The sequence below is a fragment of the Carex rostrata genome, chromosome 2, assembly GCF_964058835.1.
Source record: "Carex rostrata chromosome 2, lpCarRost1.2, whole genome shotgun sequence".
NCBI classification, from domain to species: Eukaryota; Viridiplantae; Streptophyta; class Magnoliopsida; order Poales; family Cyperaceae; genus Carex; species Carex rostrata.
In genome coordinates, this window is record NC_135919.1 from 10,215,134 (window position 1) to 10,230,816 (window position 15,683).

Below are 15,683 nucleotides of genomic sequence, written 5' to 3' on the forward strand. Positions count from 1 at the left end.
GGTGAATTATCCATGAAGATATTTAGTTGAGCCTATGCTGAAAAGCTTAACTGAACTTCTGAATGGCCATCTGTTTTTCTTTTTTTCACAAATAACCCAAAAGACTTAAGAATCAATATAGCAAGAGAGGAAGAAAACTCGTTACAGGGAGCAAACAGACCCAAAATGAGGAGCCAAATTTCAGCAAATTGACAGAAACATCCCAAACATAGTAATGATATATTTTCTGGGATGACCTATAGCACGTTATTCGGATTTATTCGGATCAAAGACTCAGATTTAGCCCGTTAGATGATAACAAAACCCGTGTAAATTTCTAGAACAGGACTGACAGTGACAGGCACGCAATAGTTATTTGCACTGTTATCAAAACCGGACCGGACCAGCCGGTTCGACCGGAATAAACCGGAACCGGACAGGTTTACGGTTTGGTTCGCTATTTGGGCCAGATATGTAATAGAACCGGATATATTTAATTAAACCGGCCGATTTTATATAAAAAACCGGAGTAAAAGCAAAAAAAAAAAAAACGGTTTTATATTGGTTTTTTGTCCATTGTTGTCATGTGACTATTTTCAATTTTAAATGGAAATTAACAACTTTTGAGGAGAAAATGGAACAACTTTTTAGGAGAAAAAGTGGAATCTAATGTGTATTATTCTGTGACTAACTTTGTGTAGTCATTTATATTTTGTAACATACTTTTGTAAACAATTATGTGTTTAAGAATAATCCAACATTTGTTGCAATATTATTTTTTTATAAACTAAATATTAATTCTAATATGGATCATTAGGGGTTCACTTGATCACAAAAACTAAAGAATTTCTATGTAGTTATTCAATTTATTTATGAAGTATAAAATATAAAATTTCTTCGATGAAAAAAATATTTTATAATATTTTATTTAATTATTTTACTAATTCTAACAATAAGTTCTACATTTGAGCTACAATAGATATATTATTTTCTAATAAAAAACAATTATTCTTAATATATAAATTTACTTTTATAGTACATTGTTAATATGTATATTGGAAATTTTATTACATAAAACATAATTATTTATAATAATAATTATATCTTATAAATAAATATGTAAGTATTTAAAAAATCAGCAGTCAAACCGGTTGAACCATCGGTCTGACCAGTGAACCATTAAACCGGAGCTTTACCGGGTCGACGTTCGGTCCGGTTCTGATAACATTGGTTATTTGTTTTTTGCTTTTTTTTGTTATGCACAGCAATTAAATCAATTCTGCACAAATTTAGCAAGCATGGATTCACCAATAGATATTATTAATAATAACCCTGCAAAGCAAAACGCACAGAATATTTAATTTTCAATTATATAATTAAAACGGCAATAATTATCACGGAAATTCTAATTAATTATAACATTGGTTAATGGTTACCATTATGACCGTTAAAATGCGAGCAAATACTTGGAAAAACAGTCCTCAATATATTTATATTTATATTGGAGCTAATTATTAGTTAATTTTGCATATGCGAAGCGCAAAGTAGCACAGCTTCCATCGTAAATAATTCTTATAGTCTGTTCTGAAATTGTCAAGTACTATTTTCTGTGAGGCCCCTAGAATTATATAAATAACAGAATAAATAAGATATTATTATCTTATTTTATCTTAAGTGTGAATATATATCTTTATATGCAGGGCCGGACCCAAGTTGAGCTAGAGGGGGGCAATCGCCCCAAATTCAGTATAAAACAAATTGGGTACCACTTTGTCCCTCCCTGAAAATTCTTTTACCCCTCTCTAGAACTGAAAATCTCGTCAGACTAGTTCAAAAGCATTGTTAATAAAAAATTGTATTGTTTTTATATAATTTTATAGAAAATTTACTGATCCGAACCAACTTTATTGTTTTTAATATGTAAAATTATATTATTTTGTTGTTTTTATTATGTAAGAGTATGTTATTTATATATATATTTTTTTTTATCTAGTATCCGATAGTTAATGAGTTTGAATTCTATAAATTATTTGAATCTAATTCCTCCCTCTTTCTGACAAAAATCCTACGTCCACCTTTGTTTACATGTGTAGATCGATTTTTAATGATGTTCCTCTCATTTATATGAGTCAAGTATTGAATATAATTAAGTAAATATGTGAAACAACGCAAGGCATCACACCACCTAATTATTTATTTATTTTGGAATTAATTAGTCATCCCACCAACCAAAATTGGTCTTCCATGGTTGGTCAAACTGCTCCACTAATTACTAATTAGCCTCTCTCATTATCTTTAACTCTGCTTTGCTCGTGCAAAGAGATCGATGATGCTTAATTTATTAACCCATGTGTCAGTCTGTCTGTGTACTGTGTGGAAGGAATCTCAACTCAAATGAATTCAACACTGTTTCATTTTAACACTTTCAGAGGCGGAGGCCCGAAAAAGACTCCAAAACCCTAAACTGCAAATGGCGATCACCTCCCGCATCCGCCTCCATCTCCTTCTCCCCCGCCACCTCTCCACCTCCACCTCCACCTCCCCCTCAGCCATTCTCAACCCCTCCGATCCATCCACACCACTCACCAGCAAGCAGAAATCCCGGGCGGCCCTCTCCCTTCTCAAAAAAACCACCGACCCCGATCAGATCGTCAAGATTTGTCGAGCCGCTGCACTCTCCCCTACCAACCACCTCGACCGCTCCGCTTTCTCCATGGCCGTCAATAGACTCTCCTCCTCTCAATCTATTAAGCCTCTCAGATCCCTCATCTCCTCTCTCCTCCTTCCCTATTACCCACCTCACGCCATTGTTTTGTTCGGCCAAGGTGGTCTGTTAGAAGATGCCATTTCCACCTTTAAGTCCCATCCCTCAACTCCTTCTCTCAACTCCCTCCTCCTCGCATGCATTATTTCAAAGAGACATTCTGAAATCCCTCGGATATACAGTGAGTTTCCAAAATCTTATAATGTCACACCTGATTTGGATACATACCACACGGTTATAAAGTCCTTTTGTGAGTCTGGTACATCCAGATCATTCTACTCCATGCTTGATGAAATGCTTCAAAGGGGTGTTAAGCCAAACCGGGCTATTTTCTCTACTGCCCTTTCTGGTTTTTACAAGGAAGAGAAATTTGATGATGTCAAAACGGTGCTTCAGCTTATGACAAAGCACAAATGTGGGCCCGGTCTGACAGTCTATAATGTGATGATTCAGAGCCTTTGCAAGTTGAAGCGGGTCAGTGAGGCAAAGGAACTGTTTGAAGAGATGAATAGGAAGGGGTTAAAACCGAATTGGGTTAGTTACAATCATTTGATACATGGGTTTTGCAAGGAAGGAGATTTGGAAGAAGTCAAGAGGCTTTATAAGGAGATGGGAGCAAAAGGGTTTGTTGGGGACAGTAAGTTTTATTTCACTGTGATTTATTTCCTTTGCAAAAGTGGAGAGTGTGATATGGCATATGAGGTATATAAGAAGATTGAGAATAAAAATTGGGTGCCATGCTTCTCTACAATGAAAATGCTTGTGACAGGACTTGCAAGCAATTCTAGAGTTGAAGATGCTAAGGAGATTATAGAGAAGATGAAGGAGAAATTTTCAAGTAATTCAGAAGTGTGGAAGGAAGTGGAGGATGCTTTGCCTTAGTAAACTAAATTTGGGAGTTAATTTGGAGTTGATGGGCCTAGTAAACTCAGTACAAAAAGAAAGCACTGTTTATTATGAATTGATGGTTTAGTGCTACAATCTTAGTATTTTTTTCAAAGGTCTTTCTAAGATTCAATTTTGTCATTCTCTGCTTTGTGATGTTATGCAAAGGTGGCTTTGCCTGAGGACAAATAAGTTCATTTCTCAAAGTTTTTTTCTGTGTAATGCTTGTCATGAATTTAGGAATGATTGTTGAGATATTATTTGTTAATTTGTTTATTTCTTAAGTTTTATTTTTGAGTGATGCTTCTGTGCAAACCAAAAAATGGCGTTCAATTTTTTTGAATGAATCAGAGCCCTTAATTAATTAAGGGTAGAATTGGTACTTAAATTTTTGGATGCTCTCTGTTAGCCGCTCCGTTAATCTTTTTTCACAGAAGAAAAATACTCTCGCTCTTTCTTCCAACTGTGCTCCCCAGTCTCGCCCTTCCTCTCTCGCGAGTACTTGCTAGGAGGAGCAGAACTGGTTGACACAAGAAGAAACCCTGATGGTGGTGGCGAGGATCGGTACAGAGAAGAAACCCTAACGAAGAAACCCCTCCATCTGACCACTTTGCCTCCGCATAGCTCGCGAGCAGTTGCATTTTCTCTCTCCGCCCCGATCTGACCATGTCGCCTCGCACCTCCTCACAATCGCCCTTGATTTCAAAAGGTATTAAGTTAATTTCCCTATCTCTCACATTCCAATTGGTCTTGCATGTTCCTTCCTTTTCATTTATCTGCATCATTCAATAAACCGGGCCTTATGCTTTACAAATGAGAAATGGTACCTTAGTGCCTAAATTGTCATCCTTTGTGTGTGAGTTCTATACTGATACTTGGTAGTTGTGAGAATGAACTACGGCATGGGTCATATGATAGCAATTATGAAGTAAGGTAGTAACCACAAGGTTCTGTTTTGGTTTATTCATGCTTGCTTTCAGATTGCAAGTACAAAAGGATTAGCACTTAGCCAATTTCTTACCATTAATGTTTTGAAACTACCTCTGTGAGGTTCATAAGTTTGTTTTTCCTACTGTACAAGTTGTAACTGCCTGATATGAACTATTCGTGCCTAAAGTACGGGGAAAAGTAAAAGAAATTGAACTATAAGTCTAACATCCAAATTATCTGGTAGACTGGTACTTTAGCATATAGCATATGCAATTTGCAACGAATGGAGCTAATAGATTCTTCCATTAAGTCATGTGAGTTTTACAAAAAAAGTGAAGACTTGAATAGCTAGCTTCAGTAAGTCATGTGAATTGCTAGCTTCAGTTTCTTAGATTCATTCTGATATTAGTGTAAAAAACTGTTCCACCATGTAATTATCAGCAACACTGAAATATCTGCTATTAATGAAGGAGCTCCAACTGCAGGATACAATCGACCAGACGTTTTTTTAAGAGGGGGGATAGATTGCTGGTAATGAATCAGGCTTCTAGCATGAAGGGGACACCCTTTTGAAATTTACTGGTAAGAGGTAGGGCTGTCAGAGGCAAGCAAGAAAGAAAAATTACACGGAACTCCACTTGTCTCGGTTTCTCACAAGCCTGGGAAGAGGTGTATAAAACGGAGGAACTTTTAATTTTAAATTAGGAATCTTTTAAAGTAGCTAGCAGTTTTTATTTTATTCCGCTGATGCTTCTATTTCTCTTTTATTTATTTTTCTCATTATGTAATCCTGTAAGGCCTTTTCATTCAATCAAATATACCCACGGGTTTTTCATCAAAAAAAGAAAAGAAAATAAAGGACTCAAGAGGGGTGAATACTTCTGTGTTGTGTAATTTTCTTTTTGAGAGTGGAGGTTATATACACTTGTGAGGTTAGAATTAACTTAACCATTAGACAATTACATAACAGAAGAGAATTAAATTCATTTGACTAAAAATGACACTTGTGCCCTTCTCCTGTTCTCCATCTATCAATATTAATTACCAATTAAATTGCCCCAAAATTGGTTCGTCACTGACATTTCAGCCTTCCAAGCAGTTTGCACCCACTGAATTTTCAGCGCAAAGTAAAGCTGTTCTTCAAGCAGAGCTATTTCAGCCATTTTTCAGTCCACACTGTGAACTATATGCCATTACACTTGCTATTAAACATTAGTTGGTATTATGAAGTTAAACTTGAATTTGAGGCTTTAAGCTCAGCATTATACATTAATAGCAGTTATGTTAACCATTTATGCAATTATTTGACATAATGGGTTTACATCCAAATTGATACTGGTACCAGACAGTACCAAATATATGCTAGCTGTTAAAAGGGATTCTCAAAGCTGGAGCATCCAAGTACACTTATAAATGGTTAACCTGAACATTGCAAGAGTTGCCTTGTCAGGTTACAGCAAGCACTGGCTTCTAGAATTTTTATTGTGAACTGTACTGGTAGCATGACAGTACTAAGCAACTGGATTTAATTTTGTCATTTGATTTGTAAATAGTTGCTGGGATGGAGATGATCTTACATCCTTACCGATAAAACCAACAACAAAATTTTGAATCAAGCGCAAACATTTCAGTGATTTATAATCAAGGTGTTTTCTACCAGGGGTGTTACACCAAAGGAAAATAAAACCAGTAAACTCCGAAGCAATACTTAATAACTAGCATTTAACAAAAAGATACACAAACTCACTGATGCATTGTAGATCAAAATAACAATTTTTCATGGATTAGCGATCCTTTCTCTTCAGCACAAAGAAAAGTGAATGACAAGATGGTAATTTTAATTCTAACTAGAACACCAATCAAACTAAACTACTAGCAAATAATTTCTCCATCAAAGACAGAAAAGTGCTAAGGACCCCTTCCTATAAGTAATAAATCACAAATTACCCCCCGAATAACTACAAATCACAAACCCTAACCACCAAATCCATACAAGGTCCTTCCTTGACGCTTGAGTGCATAGACCACATCCATAGCAGTCACAGTCTTTCTCCTGGCGTGCTCTGTGTAGGTTACAGCGTCCCTAATCACATTCTCAAGGAAGATCTTGAGCACGCCACGTGTCTCCTCATAGATCAACCCGCTAATACGCTTAACACCACCACGTCTTGCCAACCGTCGGATTGCTGGCTTGGTGATGCCCTGGATGTTATCTCTAAGCACCTTCCTATGACGCTTCGCACCTCCTTTTCCCAATCCCTTGCCTCCCTTTCCACGGCCCGACATCTTTCAGTAGTACAGATTGAAAATTAGCTGAAATTAAAATTGATTTAAGCTGTTAATTAGAGATCAGAAGAAAAGTAGCTGCAAACAGTAAACTAGAGTTCAAACGACGAGAGAGGGATTTGTACCTTCAAAATTGGGGTGAGATTTGCAATGGGAGAAGCAGAAAGTCGATTGGTTCTATTTCGGGATTTGGGGGCTATTTATCGTGAAAAGGGTTTGGGCATTGTTGTGAAATCTGAACGAGTGCGAGAGAATACTGACCGTTAGATGAAAAGATCTGGACGGCAGCTATTAAAGAAGACATAGCGGTTCCGGATCGATGACGTGGCAGCGAGGCGGGATTGTTGCAGAGAGCGAAAATTTTCATGGCGCGCTATCCCGAATTGCAATTTGGAAAAGGTTATTCGACTCAAGTTGTTCTGTTCTCCAGCGTTCGGAAAAATGGAGAGGTCCTGCACATGCAGTCTAGATCGTTACATCTGCGTAGTGTGTAATTTGTAATCTTAATAGCGAATTAAAAAAAATAACAAAATCAAATCGTTATGTTTTCTTTGAATTAAGAGTTTAAATTTTAAAATGACCGACCAAAAATAAATTTTAAAAAGTATTAAATAGAAGCACATTTGTATAACGGGGTCTATATGTAAATTATAATATCATTACAAAATTTTAAAATTGGATTATGAAAGAACAAAGAATGCCTTTTGCAATCTTGATTTCTGTAAAAGATAAAGAAAAAAATAGTACAAAATGCTTTCACACATTTCTGTGAGAGAATGGTTCATACAAACAAACATAATTAATATAAGTAATAGAAAGAGAGTCGAAGAAACAAGAACTTGTTTATCCAATACAAAGTAAATTAGAGTGTTTTCAAGTTCATCAAGTTCTTTATGAATTTAGTATAAAATCAATCGATCAAAATTAAAAAGTTTATAAATTAGTTTTAGTGCATTCATTTTTTGAATTTTTTTTACCACTTGATACATGTAGAAGAATCACTCGTAAGATAGATTGGTCTTAACTATTCGGATTCGTCATTTGAAACCAATCCGATAAATTTTTGAATTAAGTTTACAAGAAAAAACTTGATGAACTTATGAACACCTTAGTTTTACTCATCAAATATCAATGGTTTAAATAGCGATTATAGCGGTATAGCGGGACTGGTTAAAAAAAATTAAGCGATTGCACCAAGTAGCTAGCTATATATCGCTCATAGCACCATAGTTTTTAGGGTTTGAAAAAGCTATAGCTAATTATTTGAAACACTGTCAAGTATATATAAATCTATTGGAAAATATAACTTATAATCAAAAGAGAAATTACAAAACTTAGATTAGAAACACTGACACAAATCTCAAAAATGAACGTCCTGTGTGTAAATAGGCACTGAATTTCAATCGTTCAACCGAGAGTCTCAGCTTATTAGAGTTGGTACAGTACTGTAGAGGATACTGACTCTAGCTTATGGAGTGAGCCACCAATAGACCACAAATCTGGCAATTGTTTTCCCTCCGAACTACTAAACCAAAGTGATTGCGGTCCGATGAATGGAACGATTTTTGAAATTATTTGTACAAATATTGATGCAAATTGGATGGCTCTGATCTAGTATCTTATCGAAATTCCCTCAATGGGGTGTCCTGTCTGATCGAGATTGTAACTCCGTATTTGCTGATTGCGCTAAAATTTCGTTCGTCCAATTAAATTTGAGTAAAACTAGCGTGTAACGTGTTTAATGAGCACAGCTTTAAAAATTTATCAGATTGACAAATCTATCCTATTAAAATCGATGTATTTCAGAAGTGATGCGAATATGCAAAATTTCAAAATTTTCAAATTCATTTAGTACAAAGTCAAGTTGGAAAAAAAAATGAAGTTCTATACGTTATTTTAATGTATTCATTTTTCGTGATTGTTTTTTACAGTTTGACTTTGTACTAAATGAATTTCAAAATTTTGCATGTGCATGCATCACTCGTAAAGTATATCATTTTTAATAGTTTGAATTTGTTAGTTTGAAATAAATCCAATAAATATTTAAAGTTGTACACACTAAACCCTCTCAATCTCGATGAACAAATCACATGCTTAGTTTTATGTTTTTATCTTTCATTCTCTGCTCTATATTCTGACATTTGTTGTACGAGTAATGTCTATCCTTGCCTATTCTGTTATGCTTCTTACTTTGTCTGATGTTTTTAGTTTTTTTAGTTTTTCATGTTAAACTATGATCCTTGTTGTCGTAAGGACCTATATGTTTTTAATGAAGCAAGTGGTTATTCATTTTTTTTTTTTAAAAAAAAATTGTCGGTTCAGATTTATCTTTTTGTTTATATTTCAGAATGCAAATTTTGTTTATTTGATTGGAATTGCATCACAGTATCTTGTAGAGATGAAGCAGAGTTAAGTCGGTCAGGATCAACCGAATTTCGGATTAAGAGAAGAAAATTATATTTTACAAAGAGGATTAAGTTGTAAAACTTTTATCTATTTTACAACATTGACATGTTTCATCCACCTGATGAATATTTTTCTTTTCATATTTATCCTATCACACGATTTTTTATTTTTGATGATTCACTATCGTTATTCAAAAGAGTATATATGACATTTGAATATTTGATATGTTAAAATATATAAATCTCTTAAAAGTAATATTATAAGAACATTCACACGGCTAATTATGTGTATTCTAATGTGCATGATTTTTGGATTTAAAGATATATCTAAATGCATGTACAATTGAAAAAAAATATATCTATTTGTATCTAAAATTTGATGAATGTAAAATTCTCTCATAAAAGTTGTCTCATTTTAAAAATCAGTTCTTTACTTCTTTATAATATATATTTTCTCTTTCCATAACAAAACATCGAGAAAGGGAAAATATTCTGCTCAGAGAAATAAATTAGTTACTGTAGCAGAAACATTTATCAAATTTAAAATTAACAACAAACCAATATACATTTAAATACCGAAAAATCCACCTATATGGCTATATCCGTTTTTTGTAATTTGATAAAATTAAGAGGACAGGGAATTAGCTTTAGTCTAGTGGTAGAGAGAATGTTTTCCGTGTGAGAGATCACAGACATAGAATCATAAAAGAGTGCATATCTACTATTAAGTTTTCATACCAAAGAAAATCATGACCCTTTGTGTTGGATCTCGCGATCTTTATCTAGCAATACAAGCAAAATATCCGATTAAAAATCAGAGGCAATGTTGTCTTCTCTTTCTAAAGAAAGCGCCTGTGACATCGGAAGAAGGTAGGTCCGATGTTCATCAGATGGTCAGTGTTTCTATTCAATTTTGCTCTAAAATACGTGTGTTCTTTTTTCACACTACTATTGACGTGAGCACACACAGATATTGAAGTGGTGTGCACGTATCTTAAAGTAGATCAGACAAAAGTTCTACCTAGCAAATTCAAATTGAATCCAATAGACATCAGACTTACTCCATTTCCTTGTGACACTCTGTATTCATATGCCACAACCTAGTACAGAATCAGGATTATTGGATCAGACTCTATCTGATGTCTCTGGTTAGAGCTGTTTTATCAACATAAAAAAATTTGTGCGGATCAAGTGCATATGAAACTTGATTTAGATCTAACAACTTTGATTCAATATTGAACCGCCCCCATTCTCTTTAGGGAATGTGTATCTTTTGCACAACTCAAAAGATTCGAGTTAATGAATCTCAACAGTCTGATTTTAAACGGAGCTAATTCGATCACTGTTTATAACATAGTGGGGCCTTTAATATCAGTGCAGATCTAATCTGCATGAATCTTAAAACAAATCAAATGTCGAAATTCAAAAGATTACCTTTTGAGTTAACGCAGATGATACGAATTCTTCATTTCTTCTCTTTAGTATATATTTTGTTTCTATCAACTTTTGTTCAATAATCTCTGTGAAACTCTTTTCATATTTTGTTTAAATCAGTTGTTAGAAAAACAACTACGGAGGGAGAGGGAGAGGTATATTATTTTATTAACATCTTCCTACATATAAAGAAGTTGCTTTGTTGAGAGGTTGCACAGTGCCAACAAAAGTGTTCAGGTATTCATCTGACTGATACTAGAAAACAAAATACTAACACAGGAAATCTTAATGGTGAGAGGTTGTACAGTTTTATTTGGGTGCCACCTATGCCAAAATAACAATTTGGAAACAAGGGACCACCTATTTTGGAACTGCAGCTACGCAAGGAGATTTTGGAGAGGTTTGTGTGCCCAATTCAACAGCAAGCTGGGAAATAACTTAAAAGTGTGCGATGTGATGTGTGGTTAGATCTGTCACACCTATCTTGCCGAATGAAGAGGCAACAACGGACGATTTGAGCGGCTGGAGCATGGGCGGTATGGAAAGAAAGAAATATAAGGCTTTTTTCAGACAAGAGTATAAACGGATGGACATCTTAATTAATAAAACGTCTATCACTATCATGCATTAGTTGTGCACTATTTAAGGAGGAGCCAAGGAGTGATGGTGTTGAACACGTGGGAGCATACGCTATGCAACTCGCAATTCTATTTACCATTTGAAAAAACAACATGCTAGAACTAGAAATAGAAATATGTATGTGTAGAGTTTATATTTCCTGTTTTTCTGTTATTCTTTTTCGGTTTTAGCTTACTTATGTGCATAGTATTGTAAATAAATATTTGATTTTCTTATCAATATATTGTTGTTGGCAATTCCAACCTTCAAAAAAAAAAAAAAAAAAATTGCTTTGTAGCCAATATTTATAGAAATCTAGAAACTGTTTCGGTAATTCGGTGCATGCATGATGCAAGTGAGCACATGCATGTCTTCTTCTTCTTGATTTCTTTGTTCAATCTTTTGTCCAGTTGTCCTACTTATTTTAGACGCGAATAAAGTGTACTTTCTTGTTTACAACGATTGAGCGAATTTGTAATATATCTCATCATTTCCTAGCTCCCCTCTCTGTCACGCGTTTCCTATTTTTTCCCAATTTCCTTTGTAAACCTCCTCAACCACCTAATGCTATCCATCACCTCTAATTTTCTTTCCCTATCCCTTTTCCTTTCCAATTCTCTTTTGGCCTATTATGGAGTCTGATTGAGTTAGTTCATGATCAAAGAATGATAAGAGATTTATAGAGAAAAGATGTTGCAAAGAGCAGCGAGCAATGCGTACTCTTGGTGGTGGGCCAGTCATGTCCGTACGAAACAGTCTAGATGGCTTGATAATGACCTCCAAGGTGTGTTTTTGAGGATTAATGTATTATATTTCAATATGTTTGAATCAGGATTTGTAGTGGTTTGAGTATCGGTTTAGTTTATTTCATAGCTTGTTTTTGTCTTTACTGGCATAATTGCTGGTAAATTGAAACAAAATGGGGTTAATTCTAGGAAAATTTGCTAAATTGAGTTTCTTCTAATATAAGGCTGAATCAATAAGTTGTTTTTTAACTGACCTTGAATTTGCCAGACTAAATAGCAAAAAAAAAAATTGATGTATATGTATTTTTTCTTTTTTAAATTAGGAAATTTGGAAATTCTGAATAGCATACAAATAAAATATTTGTAATACAGAGATGGAGGATAGGGTGAAGTCCATGGTGATGGTTATAGAAGAGGATGGAGACACCTTTGCCAAGAAAGCCGAGCTTTATTTCCAAAAGCGGCCCGAGCTATTGAACTATGTTGAAGAGACGTACCGCTCCTACCGAGGCCTTGCAGATAGGTAAAGAACTGCTTTTGCAAATGGAACTCATAATTAACTTAAAAGTGGTGGGTTCAAATGCCTCAATTTTTGTATATCCGTCGTGACTTCAAATTTAGAACTACAATAACTTAAAATTTAAAAATTAAAGTCTAAAGAAAACCTTTAGATATGATCCATATCATTATATCGTTTTCTCCATGCACACGTAAAAGATCATGACACTTCAATATTAATTTGATTAGTATCAAAAGCTTGCAAAAATGCATTAATGTGGATAAATTCTAGACATTGATTCAACTTATTTATTTATATAAAACCAAAATCGAAAAGTAATAATTTTTTATGTGCATGTAGAGAAATTAATATAGAGCACATCTAACTGTTATCTTGACATATAAATTTTGTAACTTTTATTATTAAAAAATAAAAGAATGGAGGTATAATGGAGACACACAAAAAAACGAAGGCATTTGAACCCTTGTCTTAACTTGAATAGTTTCAGACCAAGTTTCTGATTGATGTCATAACATAGGTATGATCATGTGTCTCGGGAGCTCCACAAGGCAAATCATACAATAGCACAGGCCTTCCCCGACCAGGTACAGTTAGCCATGCAAGAGGATGACGGAAACGACCGTGGTGGATACCCAAAAGCAATCATGATCGATCCAAATACCAAACCAACAAACCCACCTATAGAGATGCCGCAACCGGCAGGTCCTGTCAACCAAACGCAAAAAAAGGCGCGACATAGGAGGATTTCCTCGCACTTAAACAAGGACAAGGCACAAGAGGAGATTGACCGGCTTCAAAAGGAGATATTGGGCTTGCAAACTGAGAAAGAGTTTGTTAAGAGCACTTATGAGAGTGGGGTTGCAAAATACTGGGACATTGAGTCACAGATAAATGATTTGCAGGAGGAGGTGACTTCTTTGCAAGAAGCGTTTAGTGCCAGCGCGGTTATTGAGGATGACGAGGCACGTGCTTTAATGGCTGCCAGAGCTATAAAATCTTGCGAGGACACTTTGGTCAATTTACAAGAGTCGCAGAGGAAGTCGTCAAAAGAGGCCAGGGTTGAGTCGCGGAGAATACAAGATGCTAAGAAAAAGATAAAGGTTATAAAAGGTGAGCCTGAGGGCAAGTCTCAAATTGAATCCGTAGAAAAGGAGGAAGATGGAGAAAACAACACCTTGATTCTCAAACATGTGACTTTAGATTTAAATGTGATATGCCAAATGGTGAAGGAGCATTTTGCAAGTGGGTCCGAGGCATCAGTGGTTGAACTTGCTGAGAGAATTGATGAATTGGTGGAGAAGGTTATAAGCTTGGAACTCACCGTTTCTTCCCAAGGCGCACAAATACAGCGGCTCAAAACTGATACTAACGGGCTACAAAAGCAAGTGGGCAGCTTGGAGGAAGATAAGAGTGCACATGCTATAGACTCAAATCAACTCAATGAAAGGTTAAAACAAGTTGAAGATGAGTTACGGAGAATCCAACAACTGGAGAGATGTGTACAAGAAGAGAAGGAGGTGATTCAGTCCCAATTTACTGAGGCGTGCAATAATTTTGCCAATCTGTCAGAGCAACTCAAATCCCCCAAGGGTAATGTATCAAGTGGTGAGTTTTATCAGGATGGAACACAATATAGCACGGTTACCGATGCAGATACTGTCGATTCCCAAGTCCTACACCAGCTATTGATCAAAGGACTTGAGGGAAGGGATAAATCTGTATTGGATGAGTACACAGCAATTTTGAAGAATTACAAGGATACAAAGAGAATGGTATCTGAAATGGAGAAGAAAAACCAAGAGTACCATCACGAAACAATGGTGCAAGTTCAAGAATTAAAAACTGCTAATGCCATGAAGGACGATGAGATACAATCTTTGAGGCGGATTTTGAGTACCTTGAAAGCAAACATTACTACTGTAAGTGGGGCCACAAATCAAAATCAGGGGAATCCACCAGAAGGAAATGATGTGCAAATCACAGATGAAATTATTAAACTGTGTCAGGTTGAACAGCCGCATGTTAACACTGAGGTAGAGAATAAGCTAAGAGAGGATATTGACACGCTTTTAGAAGAGAATTTAGATTTTTGGTTGAGATTCTGTACTTCCTATCACCAGATTCAGCAATTCCAAACCACATTTGATAAATTGAAAGCTGAGGCAGATAAAATTAAGGAGTTAGCATCTGACACACCTCCAGGAAATGATGAATCAACACCTGTCGAAAAGAAATTGAGGGAGTTGAATACCGACCTCCAAGTCTGGTTGGAGAAGAATCTGGTTTTAAAAGGAGAGCTCGAATCGAGATCCACATCCCTTCGCAACATTAAAGAAGAGATATCTAAAATCTCAAAAGAATCTGACGAAATGCAATTCACCCCTTACCAAGCTGCCAAATTCCAAGGTGAAATAGGTAACATGCAACAAGAGAACAACAAGGTGGCAAAGGAATTACAAGCGGGGCTAGATCATGTTAGGGGTCTCCAAGTTGAAATTGGAAAATTACTTTTGAAACTGAGACGGAGTTTCGCACTGGCCAATTCAAGACATAGCAACCCGTTGCATAACCATTTTAGAAATCTTTCGAATAAGACGAGAATTCCATTAAGAACCTTTCTTTTTGGGACCAAACCTAAAAAACAGTCGATTTTTTCCTGCATGAATCCGGCTTTGCAAAAGCAGTATAGTGATTTGAGAGCTGCCGGGTTTCCTACCTGAGAAACGAGTGGTATACTGGTGTATGTATGTATGTATGTGAAAAGTTTGTAGTAACGATGGAATTCATATCCATCCATTTAATAGATGAATTAGTTGTCAAGCATGGAGTTGTTATCTGTATTTTTATAATGTCATTTTGTTGTAATTTTTTCTAGTGCAAAGTTTATGCTTTTTTAAGTCAATCAATTTTTGTTCTTCCCGGAAAAAGAATGGTCGAAGAAATTTCGGATCAATTAGTACCTGACTTGATCAGAGGAATGACAGAATCTGGATTTGCTGCTAAATTTGAGTACAATCAAATGGTATACACTGGTACCATAGCACCTACAAACTAAATTTTTACATACATCAAGTTTAACAAGCTGTCATCACTTCTAAAAATCACCAAAAGAACAT

At 35.5% G+C, this 15,683-nt stretch overlaps 3 protein-coding genes across 3 annotated transcripts; 2 read left to right on the plus strand and 1 right to left on the minus strand.

Moving 5' to 3' along the window:
• Positions 1-2,373: 2,373 nt before the first annotated feature.
• PPR336 (pentatricopeptide repeat 336) lies at positions 2,374-3,883 on the plus strand. The gene has a single exon (XM_078323705.1). The coding sequence runs from the start codon at positions 2,450-2,452 to the stop codon at positions 3,623-3,625; it is 1,176 nt and encodes a 391-aa protein (XP_078179831.1). The 5' UTR covers positions 2,374-2,449; the 3' UTR covers positions 3,626-3,883.
• Positions 3,884-6,279: 2,396 nt separating this feature from the next.
• On the minus strand, positions 6,280-7,103 carry LOC144573945 (histone H4). Its single transcript, XM_078323729.1, has 2 exons — positions 6,970-7,103; positions 6,280-6,871 (listed from the first exon to the last, which is right to left on the minus strand). The coding sequence occupies exon 2, from the start codon at positions 6,842-6,844 to the stop codon at positions 6,533-6,535; it is 312 nt and encodes a 103-aa protein (XP_078179855.1). The 5' UTR covers positions 6,845-6,871; positions 6,970-7,103; the 3' UTR covers positions 6,280-6,532.
• A 4,791-nt stretch (positions 7,104-11,894) lies between these two features.
• Positions 11,895-15,467, plus strand: LOC144549688 (protein NETWORKED 2A-like). Its single transcript, XM_078298462.1, has 3 exons — positions 11,895-12,085; positions 12,420-12,570; positions 13,085-15,467. The coding sequence occupies exons 1-3, from the start codon at positions 11,992-11,994 to the stop codon at positions 15,285-15,287; spliced, it is 2,448 nt and encodes an 815-aa protein (XP_078154588.1). The 5' UTR covers positions 11,895-11,991; the 3' UTR covers positions 15,288-15,467.
• Positions 15,468-15,683: the final 216 nt, after the last annotated feature.